The sequence below is a fragment of the Desmodus rotundus genome, chromosome 3 (assembly GCF_022682495.2).
Source record: "Desmodus rotundus isolate HL8 chromosome 3, HLdesRot8A.1, whole genome shotgun sequence".
Taxonomy (NCBI): domain Eukaryota; kingdom Metazoa; phylum Chordata; class Mammalia; order Chiroptera; family Phyllostomidae; genus Desmodus; species Desmodus rotundus.
Genome location: NC_071389.1, coordinates 67,535,434 through 67,550,811, shown reverse-complemented (window position 1 = coordinate 67,550,811; position 15,378 = coordinate 67,535,434). Strand labels below are relative to the sequence as shown.

Genomic DNA, 15,378 nt, shown 5'->3' with positions numbered 1-15,378 from the left:
CCTGACAATGAAAGAAACCAAGAATTATTTGTTAGAGGCTCTAAATATTTTTGAAGGCAGATGAATATTTGTTTTAAAAGTTAAAACTCCATGTAAACTATGTATTTGATACACCTTTATATATTCCTCATTTTTAAACAAGCAGAGAATTCTTATTTTTGGATTTTCATTGCTAAGAAAAGGCCTATAATACATATAGATAATTACTAGTAAAATGATTAACACCTGGGAATTTATTCAATTTTAGGAATCTAATATTATAAAATTTCCTGTAATTATGTCATTAAAAAAATGAACATATACCTATTAAGAAATTTAAGTGTAAATTGTTTAATCATTTTAGAGCAGTGAAAATACAACATTAAGATTGGTGTCTTGGTGTCTGAAAGCAATCATTCTACCATATGCATTTTAATATTTTATATCATTCATTTTAAGTTGATGGTTAATTAAAAAAATGAGTTTTAATCAAAGTTGTTTTCAAACATTGTCATAATGTCGCTCTGAAGAGTCATATCAATGGTACCAGCCATCTATAAAAAAAAGAAGAGAAGTTTAAATGCTACTTTAAAAATTTATCCCTTCATTACATCTATATAAACATTAATATACGACATTTGGAACACATCATACAATATGAATGCAACTTATTTAACATAATGAGTTTGTATAGTTTTTATTTTTATGTACATGCTAATTCATTAAAATATTGTATATGTGATAAAAATCAAAACTTACAACAACAGAAGAACAAGTTTAACCTTTCTCGCCAAGTGAGAGAAAACTCTCAGTGTTGGCAAAGTGGGTATTAATAAGGACAGGAACTGAGATTACATTATTTCATGTATCTCTGTAACCAACATAGTGCTAGACACATCAAATTATTTTTTGAATGAACCAGTACGTTATCTATGTAAGAAACCTATATGTTAAAGCAATAGACTTTCCTTGATTCTGCTACTTAATGACTATATAATGTAAGGTAAAATGTTTAACCAAGTTTATTTTATATGTAGGTATTTATGAAGATCAAACCAGACTGCATGTAGAACACTGAGTATGTTTTTTTAAAAAAATTAAGTGATAAGGAGCCATTAAAAATAAGCTAAAGCAAAGAAAAAGCTAATTAAGACAAAGGAAACAAATGCTTACTATATTTTGGAGCCTTCTCTAAAAGCCCCTGTGATACAGGTTAAATATTCTCTGGCATCTGAAATGACACCAGCTATGAAAGTTCAAAAAATTTTTAGTAAACTGTAACAGCCCAGAGTTGTGGGTAAAACCATCAATTTGCAACAAGTTGGTTGACTTCCCAGATGGGAATCAGTGTTCTCATTGGCTAACGGGGAAAAGATTTGGAATTCTTACTTATCTACCAAAAGGGCATTAAAAAGTTATGTGTTGACTCTTATAAACTGCAAAAATTTCTTTAAATATGCCTTAGAGACAAAAAAATATATATAATTTCTTACATCTTAAGTCAGGCTACTTTCTTAATGCCAGCTCTTAGGATGCCACATGTCTGCCCAGATCCAGAGGGTTCCTAAAGCTCTGTTTTAACCCTCCAACATGTTGCCCTAGTTGAAATACTATATGATACCCCTATAAGTATCCAAACATAATGCAAACATCCAAGAATATTGTAATGAAACTTATTTTTAAAGATACTTTATTTCAGATTCTCTTCCAACTTGACTAAAATCTTCAATTATGAAATAATTATTGATATGGAACTGGTTATTCTCTACACCAATTAACAGATACCATTATTTAAATACTAACGCTGTCTGTAGCTGACACTATAACCTGGATATTCCTTTCTCAGTGGTCCCAATATACATTTCAACCATTCAAAATTAAGATAAAAATCTTGGTCAAAGGAACTGGCATGAGGTGAGCTCTGCTAGGATTCAAGTTATTGTAGGTTTTTAGAGTATGGATCTGTTAGGTAGCAGCAACATGAGTCCAGGTTGCCAAGAACAATAGTTATCAAGCTGCTAGATATGACATAATTAGTCAAGTTCCAGTGGGTTCCAGGTCTAGTCAACTTCCAGGAAGGTGTATAGGATATTAGAAATTGTATCAAGTTACCTAGTTGGGTTGTTAGGTAATAAGTTGGTTGCTGAGAAATCACTATGGGTGACTGAAATCAGGCCCATGTGAGTACCAACAGGAAAGATCCTAGGTCACTAGAGAAAGACTTCTAATAAAGAACTAATGACCTTTTAATAAAGAGCTCCAAAAAACCATAAAAAGCACAGACAATATAAAATATTGCTGTTTAAATTCATTAAAATTAAGTAAAACTTATTAGCTAGTCTCTATTATATTTAATTGCATAGGTAAAGTACATTTCTACCACTGTAGGAAGTTCTATAATACCACACTGCTTTAAAGTAAGCTCCACCATATGTTACAACATTGCTAAATGCAACTTGTTCCTGCCCTAGTATTATAAAATGAGAGGCTGACAAAACTTTTGTACATTATTTCCTATGAACTTAATTTGTTTTATAGTCAATATTCCAGCCAGAGCCAATGGCTTTTTTCTTCTCAAACTAATATTCTTGTATGTCGTAGGAATTCACAAGTATTTCCCAGGATTACAAAAATATCCAGTACCCAGCAAGTTAAAATTCACATCTGGCATCAATGATTACCAGGTAATCAAGGAAGCAGAAAAATATTATCCGTAAGAGGAGACTAATCACTCTCAATCAGTTGAAATGAACTGAAACTGACACAGATGTCAGTATTAGCAGAGAAGCCAAGTAAAACAAGTTTGATAACTGTATCCCATTTGATCAGAAGTTTAATAGAGATACAAAAAAATATTTAAAAGGTCCAAATCAAACTTCTGGAGATAACTACAATTTCTGAGAAGAAAAATATACTGGATGGAATCTATTGCAGATTAGATATCAAACAAAAGATTAATGAATTTATCCAAAATGAAACTAAGAGGTGAAAAAAGAATTTAAACATGGAAAGAGCATCCGTGAGCAATAGACAACTTCAAGTGGTCTAATGAGTAACAAGTCACTGAAAGGAGAAAAAGGAGAAAAAAAAAGTAATAGAAATAATCCCAGCAATTTTTCTAAGCTTGATGAAAACTGTAAACATACATCTCCAATATGACCAACAAAGGACAAGAAACATAAAGAAAACAATTGCTGAAAACAGTAATAAATAAAACTGTTCAAAGTAGCCAGCTGGAGGCATGTTTTATTCAGAGGAACAAAGACACCAAATTTCTCATTAGAAACAAAGCAAGCAACACAATAAAAAGAATATCTTTAAAGTACTGACAAAAATACATCTAGAATACTATATCCAACAAAAACATATTTAAAAAACTGAAGGCAAATTGAAAATGTGTCTATACAAAGACCTGCACACCAGTGTTCAAAGCAGCTTTATTATAATTGCTATAAGCAATGAAGCTCATAGCATCTTAGAAGCAACAAAGGTGTTCCTGGGTGAATAGATAAACTATGGTACATTCATACAGTGGATTTTCATTACTAAAAGGAAATGAGCTGTCATTCTAAAAAGGCAAAACTATGGAGACAGTAAAAATATGGAGACAGTTATTGTCAGAGGTTCAGGAGGGAGAGATGAACAGGAGGAGCACAGGGGACTTTTAGGAAAGGGAAATTATTCTGATGGTTGTCAAAACCCATAAGTATAACACAAAGAGTGGAAAATGATTTAATAAAAAAATTAGGGTAAAACATAAAAAAGAGTGAACTGTGATGGAAAATGTGGACTTTGTTTGATGAGGTGAAGTTTACAATCATGTGCCAATGTCGATTCAGTGACTGTGTAACTAATGTGGGATTGCTGACGGTGAGGGAAGTTGTGTGGAGGGGGAGGGGAGGAGTTTATGGGAACGCTGTGCTTTTGGTTCAATATTGCTGTGAATCTAAAATGCTCTAAAAATAAAGTCTAATAGATTTTATTTTTGGGGAAAAAAGGTCAAATAAAAATATTCTCAGATATACAAAAGCTGAAAGAACTCATCACCAGCTGACTCACATTACAAGACCTACTAAGAGGAAGTCCTTCAGAGAAAATGGAAATTATACCATTTGGAAATCTGGACCTAAAATGAATGAAGAGCACTAGAAGTGATAATTACATAAATATAAGAGTTTTTTCTCATCAAAATTTTTAGAGATAATTTGACTGCTTTAAACAACAGCATACCGGCTGGGAGGGAAGAAATGAAAGTACAATACTGAAGCTATTATACTAAATATGAAGTGGTAGAACTCAGGAAACTGTGATAGGCTGAGATTTATAGTATAAAACCTAAAGCAACCAGTAAAATAACAAAAGAAAGAGTTACTGATAATAAACCAATAAAGGTAATAAAATGGAATAACAAATACTCAATCTAAAAGAATGCAGAAAAAAGATAGCAGATGAGACAAACAGAAAAGAAATAGCAAGATGATGGATTCAAACTCAAGCACTGTAATAATCATTTTGAACTTAATTGGTCTAAATACTCCTGTAAAAGGCAGAGATTGGATTTAATAAAAAAGACAGACCTCATTACACATTGCCTGCAAAGAACTCACTTTAAATATAAAAATATGGGTTATAAGTAAAAGGATAGAAAAAAATGTTTTATGCTGTGTAAGCACTGGTGATGAAAAAGGTGAAGTGGTTATATTCCAGGGTAAATAATATTACCAGGAATAAAGAAAATCATTTTGTAAGGGGTCAATTAATCAACAGCATGTAACAATCCTAAATGTTTAGATACCTAATAACAGAGCTTCAAAATACACAAAATAAGCCCTGGCTGGTGTGGCTTAGTGGATTGAGTGCCAGCCTGCAAACTGAAAGGTAGCCAGTTCAATTCCTGGTCAGGGCACATGCCTGAGTGGTCCCCATCTGGGGTGTGCAATAAAGGCAACAGACCGATGTTCCTCTCCCTCTCTTTTCCCTCCCTCCCCCTCCCCTTAAAATTAAGTAAAATAAAATCTTTAAAAAATACATGAAATAAACCTGATAGAATTATAAGGATAGAACAAACAGGTGGAAAACCAGCAAGAATATAGTAGACTTAAATAACATTATTAAGTAACTTGGCCTATTTAATTCTCTATCCATCTATAACAGAATATACATTCTTCTTAAATGTACACAGAATATTTACCAAGGCAGACCATAACCTGAGCCATACAACAAGTCTCAATGAAATTTTTAAAAATTTCAAGACAGACACTGTATGTTCTCTGACCATAATCACTAATAGAAATCACAAGCCTTTTTTGAGAACTATTTCGTTTAAATAACACACTTCTAAGTAATCCATGGATAAAAGAATGTATTAATTTCAGTTTTTAGAACATCATTTTCTGTATATTAGGACTCCTAAACACAAGTCAAGTTATTTTTTTCTTTCCAGACTTATTAAAATATAATTGACCTAATACAAGTCACCTTCTCCATCTAGTGTTCTGCTAAAGAAATAGAATCTGGGACAGATGTCATAAATTTTTCAGATCAGTAACAGTTAAGTGAAAAATCGCTTTACCTATGTGCCAGGTATTTTCCTACATGCTCAATACATTTAAAGTCATTTTATTTTCACAATAGGCACTATTATTCTCACTTCATAGATAAGGAAATTGAGGCACAGAGAGGTTAAATAGCTAGCACAGACCAAAAAGTCTAGTAAATGGCAGAACCAGGTGTTGAACCTGCATACTGTAGTAGCTCCAGGATGTTTTTTGGCTATGAAAATTTTACTTTAGGCCCTGATTTTAGGTTCTAAAATTTAAATTCTCACTAAAGAGGTTTAACTCCACTGGAAAATTACCTCAAACATGCCTTTATTTCATTTTTAGGTTTTTAAATTCTTATTTTTAAATATTTTGTTTATTTATTTTTTAGAGAGAGGGCAAGGGAGGGAGAAAGAGAGGGAGAGAAACATCGATGTGCAAGATGGACACCGATTGGTTGCCTCTTGCATGCCCCCAGCTTGCAACCCAAGCATACACCCTAATGGAATCAAACTGGCAACCTCTGGTCCGCAGGCCAGCACTCAATCCACTGAGCCACACCAGCCAGGGCTCAAATACATCTTTTAACATGTGAAGACACTGCTCCGTTAAATCTTTCCTTTATTAGTTAGATTTAGTAAACTAAAATTCACTTACTGCTTCTCTCCTCCTCCGCTCTTGCTCTTTCGCTCTTGCTAAATTGCGGTCTTTGAGAAGCCAGAGTTTAGTTTTATCTTGAACTTCCAATGACTGCTGATGTTCTTTCTTCTCTTCTCCAAGGCATTTGTTTTGCATCTTATTTGAAAAAGATTCTAGATTGAAGCCAGGGTTCCTGAAATAAACAGTAGAGCTCAAAGTAGGTTTCAAGTTCTTTTAAAGTTATTACAAAGATGTTATTAAATGACAAATACAAAGAAATGTTCTAGATACCCCTTCTCATATATTGTAACATTATTTTTAAGCTTTATTTTTGATAGCTAACAAAGAGAAGGTTTTGGAAAACCGAGACAAAGGTATACTATTATTTTCTTATGCACAGAATGGAAACAATATTAAGACATTTCTGAAAAATTATATAAATTATATATTTATCATTTAGAAATATTAGTGTCTTTAATAGCTTAATGAATAACTTGATTATTTCTATCCTTTTCAAAGCAGATCACTACTTATCAATAAAAGTCAATACAAATTCACTCTTTTGCAATTATGATTTTCTGTGTTCTGCTAAATAGCTGAATCAGTCACTTGACAAAACAGAAATTTGGTATATTTTATTTTAAATTTATTGATTGACTTTGAGAAAGAGAAACATCAGTTTGTTGTTCCACTTGTTTATGCATTCATTGGTTGCTTCTTATATGTGCTTTGGGGATCGAACCCACAACCTTGGCACATCAGGACAACACTCTAACCAACTCAACTACCTGGCCAGGGCTTAGAAATTTAATACATTTTAAATACATGTCTGGGTCTCCCAAGGCCTCCTTTAATTCAGTAAATTACAGACCTCTGATTTTCTTGAAACACTTTTTTCTCCTTTGTATTCTGGTCCAGATGTTTCTGTACCAGTTCCTGTGTTCGAGCTTTTATTTCCTTTTCTATTGCTGCTTTTCTAAATTGGTTGAAGAGTTCATCTGAGGATTTCCGTACACCTGAAGTTTTGGCTGGTCTTCCCAAACTTTTCCAGGAGTCTGCATTCTTGATTTTTATATCCTAAAACAAATGTTTGATTCAGTCTATGTCTACAGATGTCAACCATACTTTGGAAGGAGAACAGTATTTTTTGACATAGTAGTAGATCAAATTAAAACTCCCAAGCAGTCGTGTAATTTTACTAAATTTGTAAAGTAAAAGGTTACTACAGTAAAAAAAAAAAAAAAGAGAGAAAAAAGAAAGAAAACAAATAAGCTACATTCAAATTATTCATCTAAGACCAAATTAAAATAATGTGCTTGACAATTATTTCAGTTTAATGTAAAACATATGTATTAAGGGAATAACCATCTGCAAAATATATTTTTAAAAATGTCACTGTAATGATAATATTTATGATCCTACAGGAAAAATAAAGCAAATATATTCAAAGGATTAATAAGAGACAAAGTAAGATGATGCCATAAGTATGGCACATTATTTGTTCAGAACCTTCTGGCACAGCTATTTCTCCTGTCTTTGGTATGAGGAATAAATGAACCGACTGTGACCGCTGTTCTGAAATGAGTGCCGTGCGCTAGATCAGTGCCGCCCAACGAGAAATACATGGAGTTTAAAATCTTCCAGTGTCACATTAAAAAGTTTTTTTAAAAAGTAAAATTTTAATGATATATTTTATTTAACCAAATATACGCAAAGCATTATTATTAAAATGCAATTAATATAAAAGACTGAAGAGCCAGGAAGGAGGGAAGGAAGGGGTGAATAGGTACAACAAAGAAGATTTTTACAGCCATAAAATTATTCTGTAGCACACTGTAATAATACCCACAGAATGTACAACACCAAAAGCACACCTTAATATAAACTATGAGTTTTTGGTGATAATGATGTGTCAATGTAGGTCCATCAATTGTAACAAATGCAGCACTCTGCTGGGGGATGTTGATGATGGAGGAGCCTATGCATATGTTGGGGCAGGGGCATAAGGGAAATCTCTGTACCTTCCTCTCAATTTTGTTATGTATCTAAAACTGCACACACAAAAAACCTTAAAAAAAAATCACACAAAAGAAAATATGCAACTCTTAAAAAAAAAAGACTGAGGATTTTTTTTCATAAAGTCTTTGAAATTGATATTTATTTCAACATATAGCACATCTCAATTCAAATGCTAAGTTTTGATTAGAAATAATTGATCTATAATCAGGTTTTATAAAATTTACAGTTGAAAAAGTATGTATAATCAAGCTGTTCAAAACATACTTAAATTTTCCAATAACTGAGATGAGTATCAGTTTTTAAATTTAAATTACTTAAAAAACAAGTTTTAAAACTCAGTTCCTTAGGTGCACTACACACATTTCAAGGGCTCAATAACCATATGTGGCTCAGTGGCTACAATATTGGACATTGGATATTACAAGACTAGATGGCCTTTCTTTGAGTTTACCTGCCACATTATCCAGGATAGATCACATTTATGCCAATAAAGAAGTTATAATAAATTTAAGACTGAAATCATATCAAGTATCTTTCCTGACCACAATGGTATAAAACTAGAAATTATAAGAAGAAAACTGGAAAATCCACAAATATGTGGAAATTAAACAACATGCTACTGAACAACCAATGGGTAAAAGAAGAAATCAAAAGAGAAATAAAGGACATTGAGGTAAATGATAATGGAAACACAACATACCAAAACGTGTGAGATGTGGCAAAAACAGTTTTAAGAGACATTCATAGTGATAAATGCCTACACAGCAAGAAACTAAAGATCTCACATAAACAACCTAACTTTATACCTCAAGAAACTAGAAAAAGAACAAATGAAGCCCAAACTTAGTAGAGGGAAATAAAAAGATCAGAGTGGAAATAAATAAAACAGAGACTAAAAATACAACAGAAAAGATCAATGAAACTAAAAGTTGTTTTTTAAAAAAATATATGAAAAGTAGACAAACTTTCAGCTAGATTCACCAAGAACAAAAGAGGAAACTCAAATAAAATAAAAGAAGACACAATTAAAGAGGAACTGTGCCACAAAAACACAAAGGATCATAAGAGTCTACTGGGAACAATTGCATGCCAAAAAAGTGGGCAACCTAGAAGAAATGGATAATGCCTAGAAACGTACAACCTTACCAAACTGAGTCATGAAGAAATAGAACATCTGGACAGGCTGACCACTAGTGAGGACATTGAGTCAGTAATCAAACAAACAAAAGTCCAGGACCAGATGGCTTCACTGGTGAATTCTACCAAATATTTAAAAAATTAATACCAATCTTTCTCAACATATTTCAAAAAATAGAAGGGGAGGGAACTTTCAAATTTGTTTTATAAAGCCAGCATTACCCTGGTACCAAAAACATAGATACCACAAAAAAATTACAGATTAATGTGCCTGGATGTCAACATAGGTGCAAAAATCCTCAATAAAATACTTGTAAGCCAAATTCAGCAATTTGTTATATCAAGCTGGATTTATCCCAGGGATGCAAGGATGGTTTAACATCCTCAAATCAATCAATATTATACAGCACATTAGCAAAATGAAGGATAAAAACCATGATCATGTGAATAGATCCAGAAAAAGCACGACAAAATTCAACATCCATATGTGATAGAAACTCTCAACAAAATGGGTGTAGAGGGAATGTATATAATAAAGGCCGCATATGACAAACCCAGATAATGTCATGCTCAAAAATGAAAGGCTGAAAGCTTTTCCTTTAAGATCAGGAACAAGACAAGGATACCACCCCCACCATTTCTTTTCAACACCCTTAAACAATAGGGGATGGGTGACACTTCTGTTGTTAAAACAAAAAGACCCAGTAAGTTAAATTAATACCAGTTATCAGAAAAGGCACTTTATAAATGTCTCTTATCATTAACAAAATACCCAAATTAAACAGTTGATCTTTGATAGTAATTATTACTAGGGTATCTGTTGAAAGAATGATCAGTGTGTGGTTTGACATGAAGTGTACAAAAGACTCTTGTGGGAAATTCCCCACAACAGATAGTTGTTGGGTTTTTGTTTTTTTTTTAACATTTTATTTATTTTCAGAGAGATGGGGAGGGAGAGAGGAAGGGAGAGAAACATCAATGTGTGGCCGCCTCTTGGCTGGCAACCCAGGCACGTGCCCTGATAAGGAATCAAACTGGTGAACTTCCAGTTCGCATGCTGGTGCTCAATCCACTAAGCTACACCAGCTAGGGCTAAAAGATAGTTTTATAACACGCTTCAAGACCAGGATACCTGGCAAATACCAGCATTATAGAATTTATAATTAAATACAATCATGAGAACTAAGGGTGGGAAAAGGTTCACAGATAACTTAAAAAATAGGCAAAAATTAGGTTTAGGAATCCAATAGCTCATTCAAGTTAGGGTTTAAAATACTTTTTGTGCCACTTCTATATTAAATTTTAAATCCCTTCAATATTTGTGAGTAAAAAAACCCAAACATTACTCTTACCTTCTGCACAGGAATTTGACATAAAGATTCCAAAACCGTTGCTCTGTTATTACGAGACTGAGGCATCACAGGTGGGCCGTGCAAGCATTTTTCGGAATCACCTAGATGCACACATTTTTAGAACAGTATAATCAAGATATTTCATCTTGCTTGTCCAGAATTTGACTTTTCCCCCCCTTCCAGGTCAAAAACTATGAAAACAAAATGACTGATTTTTTGATGCTTCTCAACTTTGGAGTATCCAACTGAGAATCATCACACTGTAAAAAACACATTTTTCACTTGAAATTCACTACATCTATTTCTGTTTCTCTCTGTCCTCTGTCTCTCTCTCTTTTTTTGGTCACCATAAAGTATAGTTGACATTGGGGCTCACCCACCAAAATCTATGTTATCTGTCCCAACAGGACAACATCCTCCAGCCTGTAGAGTGACCTCAGCTCCAGAGATGGGCCTTCATTACACCAAGCCGATCATGGCAATCCTGCCCCCTAACAGTGAGTCATTTAGGAAAGAGAAGGCCTAAGCCAATGCAGGGCTTCCAGGAAAAGACACATCCTGGTGGCCAAATTGAGAACAATGGAACACAAAGAATAGAAGAAATAAGACACCAGAAACCTGTAACAGCTAACAAGGAGATGGGAGTAAGAAATGCATAAGTTTGGTTTGACTCTGAGGTGAAGAGAAGAAACTATGCAATCCTTTAATGGTTCAGCTTTCGTACAAATGTTTCATTTATTATGGGTGAAGATAGCTAGAGAGAGAGAGAGAGCTTGAGCCTTGGTTAAACCTGCCTAAACAACTGACCTACATTTGGACTACTGATAATATATGTTATTAACAAAATTCCTTATTGTTTAAGACAGTTTGAGCTGAGTTTTCTGTCTTTTCTGACCAAGTGCATCCTAATACATGAAACTTAATTGGGTCACTCTGTTTCACTTCTTTTTAGTTATTGTCTACAGGTCCTAACTAGTGGCAAAAGGATAGAGGGAACAAAGAAAAACTAAATTGCTATCTTTGTTAACTGACTCAAGCACACAAAATCCTGGCCATTTACTCAGTGTAGTAACTTATATTTAAGTTTCTACCACCCATCAATCCCTTGACAGATCCTCTGGCTAAATCACACTGGTTGAAATTGAGGCTTGAAGAAGAGAGGAACATTAAGGGACAGGCGTGGGCACAGGAGGATGAGACATAACACTGTCAAAGAATGTATGAATGAAGGAACAAAGTTTAAAGGTGTATGTTCCTATATGGCCCAATGTACCTATGTTTTCTCAGTTCAACAAGGAATGGAAAAAACCAGAGAGGAAAGATGTAAGTACAGAATTACATTCCTTCTCTTCTTGGAGCCAGATATTATTAAGAAGTAGAAAGAGCATATATGTCAGATAAAGTAAATTTTAAATGACTCTGTTTGCTAGCTCTAAACTATTAAGTGATGGGCAGTACTATTATCAATAATTAAAGAAGATTTAAGTGTGGGGATTCAAAAGGGGAAATTAAGTTTTGAGATGTTGGTTGACACGCTTCTGTTGTGTTTGAGATGTTCATGTATAAACATGCCTGGTGCTTGGATGCCTGAATTGTAAAACTGAGACTAGAAGTCACAGACAGCAAGGCGATCGATCACCCAGGAAGTATATGTACAGATCACTGCACACCCGAGTAAGTGGAAGTCTGCTCCAAGCCTAGTGCGGTAACAGTGGATCCCTATCCATGTAAGCCTATGCTTTGGAACATGATTGAACAGCCCTATAGGAAAGTAAAAAGATAACAGGTTTAAGGATGTAACTCAAGAGTATGACCAATGTTTAAAGGTAGGCAGATAGAGATGCCTGAGAGGGAATATTCAGGAATGGTATGGTCAAGAGAATAGTGTCACAGAAGCCTAGATTAGTGTGTCAAGGGTCCAACTCTGAAAAACATTTTCATCTGGATGACCCTCTGGTACTTCAGAATACTGCAAAACTACCTTTCCTCACACATCTGTGTTCCAGGTGTATCAGCCTAAACCCATATCCAGCTAGCATCCTCTGAGCCACCAGAGCTATATTCCTCTGTTATTAAAACTTAGCACATATTCATCTTTTGCAGACCTGCTCACTCTATCCTTGTAATTTCTTTCAACTTTCCCCTTTTGTTTCCTTCCATCACTTTACTTCATTTTCCCCCTCCTGTTGCATCAGTCCAGTTGGTCTCCTCCTCTGGTCTCTATGCCTCATTCCTCCAAAGATGTGCGTAATATCGGCAGATTAAGTACCTTGATGCATACCCTTTTGCTCAAAAAACCTTCATTGGCTACCCACTGACTATACCATTTCTATCATGTCCAAAGTCTCTAGATAGCAAAGTTCTTTATGATCTGAACATGATCTACATTTCCAAATTAATTTCCTTGTATTTCTGTTTACCCAACCAAAGCTTTAATTGTATAGAATTATTGGTTTCCCAAATACCTTCATTCTTGTTGTCTCTACCATACAAAATGCCTTCCAATCCTAGATACACATAAATGTTATTTTTTTCTCCAGTATCCAGCTCAAATCATATTTATTTATTCTGTAAGACACATATCTACCAAAGAGATGAGGTTATTCTGCCTTCCCACCTCCTTAAATTTCATTTTTGCTTCTTTTAGGGCATATTATTTTATTTTATTTATTTATTTTTTAATCCTCACCCAAAGATGTTTATTGATTTTACAGAAAGAAGGGACTGAAAGAGAGAGAGAGAAACATCGATGTGAGAGAGGAACATCTACCAGCTGCCTCCTGTACACTCCCCAACTGGGGATTGAACTTACAACCTTTTTGGTGCACAGGACGACACTCCAACCAACTGGGCCACCTGGCCAGGACACATTATTTTTTAGTTTATATTCCAGTTGTTTATTTCTGGTACTAGAGGGCAAACTGTTTGATTTACCTGTTCATTTGCCATGCTCGTCCACATTGATATGACAGCCTAAGTATTGGTTTTTAAAAAAATCTTAATAAAGCCCTGGCTGGTGTAGCTCAGTGGATTGAGCACCAGCCTGCAGACCACAGGGTTGCCAGTTCAATTCCTAGTCAGGGCACATGCCTGGGTTGCAGGCCAGGTCCCCAGTAGCGGGTATGTGAGAGGCAACTGATTGATGTATTTCTCACACAGTGATGTTTCTCTCCCTCTCTTTCTCCCTCCCTTCCCCTACTCTAAAAGTAAATAAATAAAATCTTTTTTTTTTTAAAGAAAGCTTCAGTAAAATTTTTTTTTTACTTTCATTGTGTAGGGGTTTAAACCAAAATTTCTTTCAATGGAGATCAAACTCCAGAAAAGTAAAATTCTATATACATTTTATAGTTTATAAAAATTTGCAGTTTCTCTTGGGCATAGTGCCACCTACAGTTGGTAAATGTGAAAACCACATTGCTTCTGAAAAATTTGTTAAGTGCAACAAAATAGCCAGCCATTCTAACATCAAGCACACTTACCCTTTATACATTATGTTACACTCATATATAAACAGAAATTGAAGTAATACAATCACTGATTCCAACTGAAGACAGATATTAAAGACTAACTTTTTATAGATAGGATTTTTAAAAAAACCTTCTTGACAGCATTCTTTCTATCGTTTTCCATTCTTTTCTGTCTTCAAAACTTTCCCTACCTTTCCCCTATTTTAATGAAAACAAACACTTTTCCCTACTTTGATTCTTTCTGACCAAACTTCAAATATGTTCAAATATCTGATTCAAAAACTAAGAAAACAACCTATCCCATTCTTACCCCCCCCCAATCTATTGTTAAAGCCACAGGTATCTTCCCTTCCTATCTGCTTCACCAACAAACTTATTGAAATGCTAGTTTATTATATTCAGATTCCATTATTTCTCAATATATTAATAATGTGGTTTTGAGCCCCAATTATAATCACCACTAAAAGAGGTTTTGCAAAGGCAAAAAAAATTCATACTGCTGGTTTTAATTCTCTCATTCCGTATCCTACTTTAATGCTTTGTAGTCTGTGATATTCTTGGTGATAATTGCCTTCTAAACACCCTTCTTCTTGGACTTCTATTATACCACTTTTCCACTTCTTCTACCTTTGATTACTTCTTCTTTTAATTATTTTTTCTACTTTTTAAATAATTTTATTTATTTATTTTTAGAGAAGGGAAAGGGAGTGAGAAAGAGAGGGAGAGAAACATCTATGTGGGAGAGATACGTTAATACGTTGCCTCTCACACGCCCCCAACTAGGGATCTGGCCTGCAACCCAGGTTGTTCCCTAACCAGGATTTGAACTGGCAACCTTTTAGTTTGCAGGCTTGCACTCAATCCACTGAGCCACACCAAACAGGGCAAAATTTTTTCTACTTTTACTGCAGAAGTTTTGCTTCCTAGAATTTTGTCTTTGACCTTTCTCCTCCTGGCTCTGCAATTTCCCTGGTTATCTTCATTCATTCATTCTCATGGCTTCAAGTAGCTTCTACATACTAATAATTTTTTTTTAAAGATTTTATTTATTTATTTCTAGAGAGAAGGGAACAGAAGGAGAAAGGGGTAGAAACATCAATGTGCGGTTGCCTCTTACCCGCCCCCTACTGGGGACCTGGCCAACAACCCAGGCATGTGCCCTAACTGGGAATCGAACCAGCAACCTTTTGGTTCACAGACTGGCACTCAATTCACTGAGCTACACCAGCAAGGGCCATACTAATA

At 34.5% G+C, this 15,378-nt stretch overlaps 1 protein-coding gene across 1 annotated transcript in view; it reads right to left on the bottom strand.

The window, feature by feature from the left end:
* Positions 1 to 371: 371 nt before the first annotated feature.
* The window catches only part of BRDT (bromodomain testis associated), a 52,940-nt gene continuing 37,933 nt past the window's right edge, over positions 372 to 15,378 (bottom strand). Inside the window, exons 16-19 of the mRNA XM_024565521.3 lie at positions 10,667 to 10,767; positions 7,030 to 7,235; positions 6,177 to 6,351; positions 372 to 533 (exon numbers count right to left, since the gene is read on the bottom strand). Of these exons, the coding sequence (XP_024421289.2) occupies positions 465 to 533; positions 6,177 to 6,351; positions 7,030 to 7,235; positions 10,667 to 10,767 (551 nt within the window). The 3' untranslated portion in view covers positions 372 to 464. The remainder of the gene's footprint in view (positions 534 to 6,176; positions 6,352 to 7,029; positions 7,236 to 10,666; positions 10,768 to 15,378) is intronic.